This window comes from Gallinula chloropus, assembly GCF_964237585.1.
Source record: "Gallinula chloropus genome assembly, chromosome: 16".
In the NCBI taxonomy this organism is placed as follows: Eukaryota; Metazoa; Chordata; class Aves; order Gruiformes; family Rallidae; genus Gallinula; species Gallinula chloropus.
The window spans coordinates 10664611-10676760 of NC_140101.1; the positions used below are offsets into that span (position 1 = coordinate 10664611).

The 12150-nt window shown below is 58.1% G+C and overlaps 1 protein-coding gene across 1 annotated transcript; it reads left to right on the forward strand.

The window, feature by feature from the left end:
* Positions 1-1883: 1883 nt before the first annotated feature.
* On the forward strand, positions 1884-12066 carry PABPC1L (poly(A) binding protein cytoplasmic 1 like; the record flags this gene model as incomplete). Its single annotated transcript, XM_084271688.1, has 14 exons — positions 1884-2237; positions 3013-3206; positions 3771-3886; positions 4622-4761; positions 5570-5664; positions 5921-6058; positions 6601-6696; positions 7568-7834; positions 8342-8432; positions 8722-8850; positions 10118-10257; positions 10621-10714; positions 11057-11187; positions 11983-12066. Exons 1-14 carry the CDS (start codon positions 2045-2047, stop codon positions 12064-12066), a joined length of 1908 nt encoding a protein of 635 aa, XP_084127814.1. The 5' UTR covers positions 1884-2044.
* Between the last annotated feature and the right edge of the window lie 84 nt (positions 12067-12150).

Below are 12150 nucleotides of genomic sequence, written 5' to 3' on the forward strand. Positions count from 1 at the left end.
TGCTGTGCTAGCTTCCCTGCTTAAAGGCATTGGAGCAGAGGGAGTGTGTCTCCAAGCACAGGGTCTGCCCCAAGCCTGGGGTTGCCAGTGACCCAGGCCCCACGCAGCTGTGTTGGGGAAGCTGCTGGTGGGACTGCTGTGCCCTGCCCCAGGCTCCCCTGCTTCTTCATCCTGGGTTTCAGCTCCACAACAAGTTGTTTAACGACAGCTCATCCTCTCTCATACAGGTACCATCGTGTCCAGCACAGAATGGTGCGATCCCTGTGGATGAGGGTGTCACTCATGTCATCCAGCCCAAAGGTGATGGCAGAGCCCTGGTTCTGTGTCCTGTGAGCTGCTGAGGGAGATTGCTAAGTGCCTAATGATAAAGGACTGGTTCCGAGCTGTGGGTATCTCACCTGGATCTCTGAACTCCAGGGAATACCCACGGGATCTTACGGGTGATTTCCCAGAGGTGCGGGGGGGGGGGGGGGGCAGGCAATAGCGAGCGCTGCCGGTGCCCAGGGCCGGGGCAGCCCCGCTCCCCGCCGGGCACTTGGGAGGACAGGGGAAAAGCGGGCGGCGGCTGCGGGATGCGGGAGGGGAAAGAGACAGGAACGAGGAGATGCGGGTGCCGGCTCGCTGCCTCCACCCGCCGGTGCTACGGGTCTTGCTGCGGCGCTTACCGGGGGCTGCCCGGGGCGGGGCGGGGCCGGGACGCAGCTGCGGAGGGCGGGGAGGACCCGACCCAGCCCGTCCCGTCCCGCCCCGCCCCCGCTGCCGCCGTGGGAAGAGGCGGACGGTGCAGGCAGCTGGAGCTGGAGCGGCACGGAGCCGAACCGAGCTGGCCGGAGTGCTCGGTGTGAGTGCGGGACCGGGGTCACGCCGCCCAGCCCGGCTCCGGGCCGGCAAGGGCGGTTTCTCCCGGGGCGGGCGGCAGGGTGGCGGCCGGTGGTCCCCGCCGGTGGGGCCGGGGGTGCAGCTCGCTCCTCCGCCTCGTCTCTGGCGTGTGCCCGGTCCGGTTGCTTGGGTCGGGCAGCGTGCGGTGCCGCGGCCGTTCCGGGTCTCGCTGGCTCCCCGGCTCGGCCTTGCTCCTCCCCTCCCTCCCCCGCTCCGTGCCCGGCAGCTGCAGCGGGAAGCTGGGTTCGCTCGCTCGGCCTCTCTCGTGTGCTGCCGGGGATGCGCGGAAGGTGCCTGTGGGGTTTGTGTCCCGGGGCCGGGCTGCGTTCCCCGGGGCTGGGATGGCTCTCCCGTCTTCTGCCCCCGGCAGTTGCTGGCCTGGGGCTGAGGAGCTGCTTGATGCACCCGTCCTGCGTGTGCACGTTTGTTGGGGGCATCCAGAGGGGTTGTAGGCTTTGAATTAAGAGCTCCTTTTTGGAGCTGAACTTGGGCTTAACTTCCCGGAGCTTCTGTTCTCCTGGGAAGTGCTCTGGGAGTCCCTCGGCATCCTCACATGCAGCTTGAAACCCAACTGAAAGCAGGGGGGGGTTGAGCATCACTCTCCCTGCTTTGGGGCCTCACCAGCAAGCTGAGGCTCGTTTCTCTGGGAAGGGCTGGCTGAAAACCTGTGTTTGCCTTGTTAGAGGTGGGAATGGTTGTGGGGAGTGCAGGCTGTGTTGGTGTGGGCTGCAGGGCTGCCCCTCAAAGCAAACCCCTGCTCCTCGGTGTGATCTGGCTGGAGAGATTGAAATGAATGTCTCTGCTGGAGAAGGGCTCTTTACCTGCTGGGGAATGAAATTCCATTTTATATCTCTTGGTTTTGGAGTGCTGGAAGGAATAAACCCATGTGTGTGGTGTGTTGTGTCCCTCTGGCCGCTCCCAGGTTTGCAGGGGCTCCAGCATGTGCTGTTCTCCCTGACTTGGCTTTTGCACCAACATCCCTGAAACAGTTGGGAACTGGAGCATCCTTGGGGCGTTTCCAGTCCTGCTGGTGGGAAGGGCGCAGCTCGCACCCCTGCGGTGGAGGCAGCCCCAGTGTGTGTTGGTGGTTGCTGCACATGACCCAAAAGCCAAGCTCTGCAGCCTCAGGTCTGTCTTCCTCTGCAGCTGAGCTTTGTGGTTGACCATGAACGCTAGCGGCCCTGGCTATCCGTTAGCCTCTCTCTACGTGGGGGACCTCCACCCAGACGTGACTGAAGCCATGCTGTACGAGAAGTTCTCACCTGCTGGGCCCATCATGTCCATCCGCGTCTGCCGGGATGTTGCCACGCGCCGCTCGCTGGGCTATGCCTACATAAACTTCCAGCAGCCCGTAGATGGTAAGGCAGCCCTCAGGAGAGAGGGAAAGGCAGTGGAAAAGGGGGTGGTCATTGTTTGAGGGGATGCCTCAGCTGTCACGGCTTGGAATGTTCTGCTAACATTGGGTCTTGATTGTAACTACTCCCCGGCTGCTCTGTGATCTGTGGCTGAGGTGACCTGCCCAGCTCCCGTCTCTGCTTAGAGGTGGAGAGGATGCAGCTGCTGGGCTTTGGGCTTGGTTGGGAGGAGGAAGGTGACTTGTAAGAGTTGCCTTCCTCCAGGAGCTGATGAGGGGCACCAGAACCCCTTTTGCCCTTCCCTGGGGTGCCCAGCTGCCCTCTGGCTTGTGGTGTGGAGGAACGAGGCCTCTTGCCTGGCAGGCGGTGTGGTGATGCAGCGCTGTGTAGTGTGGTACCCAGCAGGTGCTTCGTGCTGGAGCGAGGCAGCGGATGGGGAGGTGTTGGGTTAGTTGCCCTGGAGACTGAAATCCTTACTGGGTAAATGAATTGGGCATCTGCCAAACTGGAGCTTGCAGTGAAATGAGTGATCCTGTGGGAGACAGACCTGATTGGAGAGGGGAAAAAATAACAGGGAAGGAGTGTTGTGGGTGTAGGGGAGGAGAGCAGCCCCTGCCTGGCCCTGCAGCCCTGGGAGGCAGAGCAGTCTGCATCATTTAGGTTAATGAGCCCCTGTCCAACAGTGTCCTTGACTCTATGCTGGCCTCAGCTGCTGTAGGATGTGAAGTTGATGTGTCTGTTACCTGCCTCTCCTGCTCTGTGCTCACTTCTTTCCCAGCTGAGCGAGCCCTGGACACCATGAACTTTGAGGTGATCAAAGGCCGTCCTATCCGCATCATGTGGTCCCAGCGGGACCCTGGGCTTAGGAAGTCAGGGATTGGAAACGTTTTCATCAAGAACCTGGATGACTCCATTGATAACAAAGCCCTGTATGACACGTTCTCCGCCTTTGGCAACATCCTCTCATGCAAGGTACATGTGCCATGGGCCCTGCAGGGAAAGAAACAGCCATGGAGCTGCCCTGTGCCCTCAGCAGTGTGCTCCAGCCAGCTGGAATTCACTTTCTTGTTTGGCTTTCTACAAAGTTTACTCTAAATTCCCACCTGCTTTGAAGTCAAAAGACCCTGCTGTGTTCCTCCTGGGAATGAGGGCTTTTCCCTCTGCCCCACTGCCTTCTTCCCCATCCCTGCACAGAGATGTTGTGTGTTGTCCTGCCTGAGCTTGGTGCATCGATGGTGCTCGGGTCTCAGTGAGCTGTGGTCTCTCAGGCATTGTATAAAGCGCTGTGTGCAGCATGCAGCTGCCATGGCCACAGCAGGATACCTGGCCCTGGGCATCCCGGGGAGGGGCTCTCATCTGGCTCCCTGACCTGCCACTGGCACCTCAATGCAGCTCAGTGCTTGTGGGAGCAGGATGTCAGGGGGGCAAATGCCCCAGGAAAATGTGGGGTTTCCTGCTGCTCATGTGCAAGCATGGAGAAAAACGGGGTGGTTTGGTGGGTTTTTCCCCTCTCCCCACCTCACCCTGTGTTTGCAGGTGGTTTGTGATGAAAATGGATCCCGTGGCTATGGCTTCGTTCACTTTGAGACTCACGAGGCAGCGACTCGGGCCATTGAGACCATGAATGGGATGTTGCTCAACGACCAGAAGGTGTAAGTGCCAGGGAGGAGAGCCTCTCCTCAGCTCTGTGCTTGGTGCTCTCTTGCTTTGGTGCACGCTCAGGAGCAAATGCCTGCTCTGCTTGGGCTGCCACCTCCTGCTCTCTGTTTTGTCCTCCCTCCCATCCCATCCCCACTGGGCACGGTGGCTCTGCTGCTCTCTGGGGCAGTGAGCCCTCTGGGTGATGCTGGTGGAAGTGGGGTAGTGGTTTGGCACTGTACCCAGCGGTGAGGAAGGAGCCCAGCCCTGTGTGTTATTGCTGAGGAGGTGTAACAAGTGCTCACAAAGCAGGGCTGCTCCTCCATCTGAGCAGTCAGCATCACACAGTCTGGCCAGGAAGAGGTTTTGTTGTTCTTCAGCTCTGTGCTCACACTGCATCATCTTACTCTGTTCATCCCTGTCTCTGCAGAGGCAGGTGCCTGCTCAGAGGGCTTGGGGGTACCTCGGAGGAAGAGAGCTGGTGCTTGGTGGCATCTTTTTGGGGCCCCTGGGGAGACACCCTCAGTGTGGGGCTGTGGCACCATGCTTCCCATTTCAGTAGTGTCAGGTGGGCCCTGGGTAAGGGGACACGGGGATGGGACAACTGCTGAATGTGCAAGGAAGGGTGGGTTTATGGGTGATCAAAGCACAGCCTGAGGGGTCCCTCTTGGCCTGCAGAGACGTGCCCATGTCTATCTTCCCTCTGCAGGGACATGGAGGTTTCATGTCCCTCTCCTCACTCCCTGCAGGTTTGTCGGCCACTTCAAATCCCGCAAAGAGCGCGAGGCGGAGTTTGGGGTCAAGGCAACGGAGTTCACCAACGTCTACATCAAGAACTTCGGGGATGACATGGATGATGACAGGCTGCGGGAAATATTCTCCAAGTTTGGTGAGTACAGCTGGTGAAGCAGAACGTCCTCCTGCCTGATGAACTGGGGCTGGGGCAACTGTGAGGAAAGCTGGGGAGGGGGCTTGAACTGCCTGGAGTACCGAGCCCCTTCTCTCAATGGGATTGGACTTGCTGAAACACCATGTCCCTGAAGGACTGCGGTGGCTCAGATCATCAGGATGGGATGTGCACTTCCCTGCACTGGTGGGGGATACCTTGTGTTAGGTGTGCTCCTGAAAAGCTTGTTTACTTTCTTGGGTGACAAAAGCTGTGGGGTGTTGTGTTGGTTTCTGAAACTGTCTTAAAACACCATGTGTGAGGTTATGGGAGCCCTGGGAATGAGAGGCACCAGGTCTGAATTTAAAGGAAAAAGGCTTTTCCCTGTGGTCCGTTACTGGAGGATGCCTGTTGTGACAGGGTTTAGTGCTGTGCCAACCCACAGTCCATGGCTGTGGTTTGCTGGTGTTAACTCAGTCGTTTGTGAATACCCTCTATATAAACCCAGTGTGTGAGCTCATGTATGAAGGAGATGAGAACTCCTGGCTGAAGGAGCTCGGTGCTCTGGCTGGATAAACTGGAAAGCCAAGAGCAGTGTGGGCAGCATCTAGATTGTTCCTGTCGCCACAGAGCCTCCAGCTCCCACCTTGCAGCAGGGATCCTGCTCTCTGTCCTTCTCTCTGGCTCTTCTGTGCTGGCACAGCTGTCTGGTCTTGTTGGTCTGGTGTCTCATGGTGGCTACCAAGCATGATGCTGCATGCTGGCACCACTCCATCCTTCTTCAGAGGGACTTTTTCCTTCCCTCTTGCAGGAAAGACACTAAGTGTCAAAGTCATGATGGACAGCACTGGCCGCTCAAGGGGCTTCGGATTTGTCAACTTTGAGAAGCATGAAGAAGCCCAAAAGGCAAGAGGCTCCTCACTGCCTATCTGCTGTCTCAGACCCAAGCTTGTCACCTGCTGATATTCCCACCTCCCTTCTCCTTTGCAAACCTCTCTGGCTTCATGCTTGCCTGGGTTCTCGGATGGGCAGGACCTGGGAAAGGGCAGCAGCTCTGCCTCCCTCCCCAGGGTGTCTCTGCAGGTGGTGAGGCTGCGCTGGGGTGGTGGGTGAAGAGCCATGGGCTGCCTGCTGTGCTCAGAGCCCTTCTCCCTGCTGGCAGGCCGTGGCTGACATGAACGGGAAGGAGATCAATGGGCGGATGGTGTACGTGGGCCGGGCCCAGAAGCGGCTGGAGCGCCAGAGCGAGCTGAAGAGGAAGTTCGAGCAGATCAAGCAGGAGCGAGTGAGCAGGTACCAGGTAAGGGGAGAGCAGGGTGTGCCATCCTGCAGGTCTGCCTTAGGCATCCAGGGACATCCTGGGCTTGGGTACAGCATGGGACTCTCCAGAGCAAGTCAATGTGCTGGGTCCCTTCTGCAGCTCAGACCCACACAGGGACCCAGTCGCTGCCTGGTGATGTTCTGGGAAGCAGGAGCAGGGAAGAGAAGAGAGATCTGAGCCCAGGGTGATGTTGGCAGGTGGACAAACCAATCTGCTTTTTTCCAAAAATTAAAATGTTAGTGTGAGAAAGAGGCAACATCCTGAGGGTTTGGAGCAGCTCTGTGGTGATGGTCAGGTGCCATCTTCACTCAGGGCATCCTGCCCATGAGTTGGTGTGCCTGCATGGTCCTGGCTCCTCTCCATGTCACTGGTCCTGCAGCAGCTCTGGAGAGGACAAGTTTGGGGGTGTCCCACCCTCTGAGCTGCTGGTGAAACATGTAGCCAGCTTGGAAACCCACAGAAAGCTGTGGGAGCTCACCGTGCCCTTGGGGAGGCTAAGCTGCTTTTCTGACCTTTTGCAGGGGGTCAACCTGTATGTGAAGAACCTGGATGATGGGATAGATGATGAGAAGCTGAGGAAAGAGTTCTCTCCCTACGGCACCATCACCAGTGCCAAGGTGAGGGACCAGTGCTGTCGCTGGGACTCCTGGGGTCAGCCAGACGGTGTGTCCAGCCCTTGGAAATGAATCAGGATGATCATCCTGTGGATGGCTTGTATTTCAAGCTGAGCGTGAAGGACATGCCACTTGCACCCTGTGCTGTCCCAAGGAGCTTACTGATTCACAACAATCTCCTAGCTTTGCCAGGGTGCAGGGGGTGGAACCTTAAAGCCACAGCATCCCAAACATCACGCAGCCACTCCCAGGGACCAATGGGACACTGATACAACTGAAATGACCCACAAGTCGCCTTGGTCTGGGGTGAGGGGGGGTTTGCCTGGCTGACACGCTGGCTTCTGCCCTTTGGAGAACCATAAAAGTGTCACTTGCCACCGAGACTAGTGTCAAGGTTCTCTTGAAGGCTGTGGGTACCAGCATGGAGGGATGGTCTGGCTTTAAGGTACCAGTGACCTGCCAGCTGCAGGGACAGCATCCAGGGATGGATGCTGCCTGGCCCTTGAGCAGGGTATGGTGTCCCACTGATCCCAGCCCTCACTGGCTCTGTGGCATTAAGCACTGGAGCATTGCTGGCCCAAGGGTGGGGGCATGGACCTCCTGGAATATCACATGCTGCAAATCTTGGGCTTGCCATCCTCATTTCCCAAACCTGCTGGGTTTCCCAAGCGAACACTCCCCTTCCCCAGAGAAACCCCCTCTGTGGAGCTCCTTCCATCCCACCCAGGGTATGGGAGCTCTGATGGGGTGATGGGGTGCCTGTGGGTCCCACATGCCCCTACACACACCACACACGCCCCTCACCCCCAAACTGTGCTTCGCGGGTGCTGCAGAGACCTCTGGACTTAACTGTCTTGTTCTAATCTAATTTTAGGTGATGACAGAGAGTGGCCACAGCAAAGGGTTTGGGTTTGTATGTTTCTCCTCCCCAGAAGAGGCTACCAAGGCCGTGACAGAAATGAACGGGCGCATTGTCAGCACTAAGCCTCTCTACGTCGCGCTCGCTCAAAGGAAAGAGGAGCGGAAAGCAATCCTCACCAACCAGTACATGCAAAGACTGGCCACCATGAGGGCCCTGCCTGGCCCTCTCCTGGGCTCCTTCCAGCCCCCCCCAGGGTACTTCCTACCCCCCATCCCCCAGGTGAGTTCCCAGGACCTGAATTTCCCCTGGGCTGGAGGAGGGGGTGGGAGTGGGACGGAGGAGCGTACCTTGGTTTGTGTGGATGGGGCACACGCTGCTGTGGGACTGGGAGGGTTCAGCCCTGGGCATCCACACAAGTGGCAGGGCTTCTCAAAATGCTGGTGGGCTGAGGGTGCTCCGGGCCATGGGGTGGGGGGTTAGTTGCTACTGGCTGCTCCTTGCAGGAGGAAACCAAGGAGGAGTTTGGTGGGAGGGTGTGAGCATGGACAGTGAGTCCCCTGATGAAAGGGAGGGATGGAGAATGGTTACAGAGGTGCAGAAGCTCATGGGGATTAGACAGGGGGAGCTGCTGGAGGACACACAGGCAGCAGGACCAAAGGCTGATCTTTAAAATGCTGCCGAGTGCGGCTTTGCCTCTGCTGCCTGGGCATGGGGTGGCTGAGATGCTCTGTGTTAGGTCTGGCTCAGCTCCCAGGTCACTTTGGGTGACGTGTTCTCCTTTCCTAGCCACAAACCAGAGCCACCTTCTATGGCCCCAGCCCCATTGTCCCCGTCCGTCCTGCCACTCGCTGGAGTGCGCAGCCCTCCCGGCCGCCCCGTGAGTCAGCCCGTCTCTCCCCCGGGGATCTCTGTGCCAGCTGGGCTCCGTTAGGGACCGAGGGTCTGTAAAACCAGCATGAAGCACGGAAACACAGGGGTGTGGGGCTGCTGCCTGCAGAGGTGCAGGTGGTTTGGTGCAGGGGTCACGGTGATGGGCAGTGGAGGATGGGACACTGGGGTTGAACCTGGAGGTGAGGTGCTCCTGAGCTTTCCCCAGCCACGGTCACTCCCTGCCATGTCTGCCTTTGCTCCTAGGAAGCTTTACTAATCCTGCTCCATCTCTACAGCAGCGTATCCTGCAGCTACCCCCATCCTGAGGGCTGCCGTGCCGCCCCGGCGCCTGCTGGCCAACATCAGCACCATGAGACAGGCTTCCACCCAGGTGCCCCGTGTGCCCTCCCAGGCCCAGAGAGTGGGTGAGTAGGGGACAGACCCAGCTCAGGCATTGCCACAGCAGCTGTGTGAGGGCGAGGGGGGTTGCTGCAAGTTTGGGTCAGCCTCTGAAGAGGTCTGTGGGGGTGTTTGTGGAGGAGCCCACACGGTGCCCCCATATGTGAAGGGACTGGAGCAGTGCCTGTAGTAAATAAGTGTGCAGCTTTTGGGGGAGATGGGAGTCTTCCAGGTAACAGGACAGGCTTTTGATATGCAGATGGATCCTGTGGGCCACTGTTCCTTGGATATGTTCATTAAAGATGGTGATGCAGTGATGGCACCTCAGGCTTAGTGCTCAGACTGGGGTGGAGGTTGGGGCAGAACCTCTTGGGCAGAAGTTCTCACTGGCCATAGCTGAACCACTGCCAAATCCAAGCTTATGGTAAGACATGCTCGTGTTAGAGGTGTGTGGAGCTATGGCCTGAGAACCAGACTGTGCTGGCATCCCCAGTGCTTTGCTGTGCTGGGGCTGCCCCTGTGTCCCAGCGTGTCCCCTCTGCCTTGTGTGGCTGTGGTGCTGCAGGGCAGTGGGGTGGTGGCTGAGCTGCTGTCCTGAGTGCTTCAACCCTGTGTCAATCCCATCAGGTCTGTCTTTCGTGTTAGTGGGAGGGAGGATGCTCCCAGGCCCCACAGCGAAGCCCCCTCTGGGGCTCCTCTGTGGGTGGGAGTTGAGGAGAGGCAGAAGGAGCTGAGGATGAAGGTCTGAGGAACCCAAAACATGGGACTGTCTGGTGGGGCAGCATCTACCTACAGTCCTCCTGGCTTCATGCAATTTAACCCTAGGTGGTCTTTGGCATTGTTTTATCGCTGAAACAAGCAAGGGGAGTAGGAGGGCTGTCTCTGGCTTGCCCCCTCTCCTTTTGTCCTTGTCCCCTCATTCCCCTCCAGGAGGGGAGCCAGGGTGAGCCTGGGGCACTTGCTCTTGCAGCCCACCCTCCTTGGTGCCATGGTGCTGTGCCCATCTTACAGCTACTGATGTAGATGGGTGTTTCTGGGGGAGAGACAATAGGGTGTAGGTGCCTTCACCAGCTCTCCTGCCCCTGGGGGCAGGCTGGCAGTGCCCTGCCTGTCCCAGGGATGCTGACTGACCCGGGGTGGGAGGAGGGGAGCTACTTTCAGCCCTGGGGGAGGGAAACCAAGCGATTCTTCCCACCCTCTGGTTGAGCACGTTTCCCTCACAGCTTTAGCTTCCTCAGCACAGGCGTGTGTTTAACGGGCTCCTCCTCACAACCGTTCCCATCCCTGTTGCAGTCAACATCGGGACGCAGACGGTTAGTGCCCGGGTGCCCTCGTCGCCCACCCTGCCGCGGGGTGCCCCGCAGTACAAGTACTCCTCAGCTGTCAGGAACATCCAGCCCATGGGGCACGTGCAGCCCATGGTGGCCCCACAGGTAACAGCTCTGCGAGCTCCCGGCGTCACTGCAGCGTGTGTTGGTCCTGGTCCTGCTCTGGGCTGATGTGGCTGCTGACCCCGCGCAGCCCCAGGGCTGTTTGGTGCTACAAGGACCTTTCCTGGGGGCCTGTGGGGTAACTGGGGCTACAGATCCAGTAGCCACATAGCTGTGATGCCTGGCTCCAGCTTTCCTGGAAGCTGGTATTTGGATACAAGGAGGCAATGTCCGAGTCTGCATGAGCAGCTCGGGAGGGGGACATGCCCCACTGGGCTTGGTGACAGACACCATTCCCACAGGCCAGGGGACTTGTGTACCACTTCCAGCCTTTCCAACTCCTGCTCTTCTCTGGCTCTTCCCCAGGTGGGAGAACCTGCAGTGCACGTCCAGGGGCAGGAGCCACTGACAGCATCCATGCTTGCAGCAGCCCCTCCCCAGGAGCAGAAGCAAATGCTAGGTGGGTGTTGGGGCTGCTCTGCTGGAGTAGCTCCAGCTCTGGGGCTGTGTGTGGACTTGCATGTCATGGGCAACACTTAACTGCTAGGAGAAGCTGTGAGTCTTTGTGGGGTTGCTCTGATATGTGGCATTGGGCATGTTTTGCCTGCAAACACGGTTGCTGTGACATGCTAGAGTGGATTTGCTTATTAGCAGTGATTAATTAACATGTTTTTCCACCCCCCTCATACCCCTCTCCTGTTGAAAGGACAGAGTTGGGGGCGGCAGGGGGGTTTGTGCTGGGTTTGGCAGTGCTGCTGCTCTTGCGTTGTGCTGATGTCACCTTCCCTGGTGTCTGGAGCAGGGGAGCGCCTCTACCCTCTGATCCACGCGATGTATCCCTTGCTGGCTGGCAAGATCACTGGGATGCTGCTGGAGATAGACAACTCGGAGCTGCTGCTGCTCCTGGAGTCTCCCGACTCCCTGCGCTCCAAGGTGGGAGGAGCACCCAAAGAATTCACGTGGCAAAGGGCTAAGTACTCGCTGCTGTAAGGAGAGGTGGTTGTGTCCCAGAAGGTGGGCCAGGGCCAGGGAGTTGTGGGGAGAGCAAGTAGCTGGGTTTAAGTGAAGAATGAGCTGAAAGTGCCCTGGGCTGATGGCATCACACCTGGTGCCTGAAGGCCTGCCCACTGTCAGCAGCAGGAGAAGCTCGGAGCAGCTTCCCAAAGTCACAGACCAAGCTGATGGTTTGGAAGTGGCTGGGAAGCAAGAAGGGAAAATCAGGGTGGGTGTTGCTCCCAGAAAGATGATCAGGAAAACATTCTTCTGAGAACAGAAGCCAGGTAAAGGCTGCCTCTCTGCAGGATTTCTCCAGTTTCCTCCTTATTCCTGGTGAATGTTCAGCTTCAGTTCCCACCAGAACAGTTGCAGAGAAGCAATTCTGTGTTACTCTGTGGAGGCAGCACTCCCTTTCACTGGCCTCTTTGAGGGAGCCTGGGCTCTGTGGGTGGTGTCGGGCAGCTCCACCTGCAGAGGAGTGTGACTTCTCCCTGGACAGTTCTGACTCCTGTAGAAAAGGAGAGGTGCCCTAGCCCTTTCTAGGGATGGGACAGATGAGGTCTGTGAGCTGATCAGTCTCTCACAGAAGCAACAAACTTGGAGTGTTGTTATTATTAATCTTTTACCTCTTGGAAGAGGGTCTGTGCAGAGGACAGGACCTGAATATTGCATTTCGTGTGTACCTGTGTTAGAGCAACTCAACTCTTTCCCCCCCCTTCTCTCTGTTGTAAGATCGAGGAAGCAGTCGCTGTTCTCCAAGCGCACCAGGTTACCGACACCTCGCGCAAGACGGGTGCTGTGGTGTTCCTGCAGTGACCTCAGGTAGGTGTGGGGGGCTCTTGCATGTGTTGGTGTGTGCAGGGCCTCTGGTTTCTGACTTAGAACTGGGGATTGGGTTTC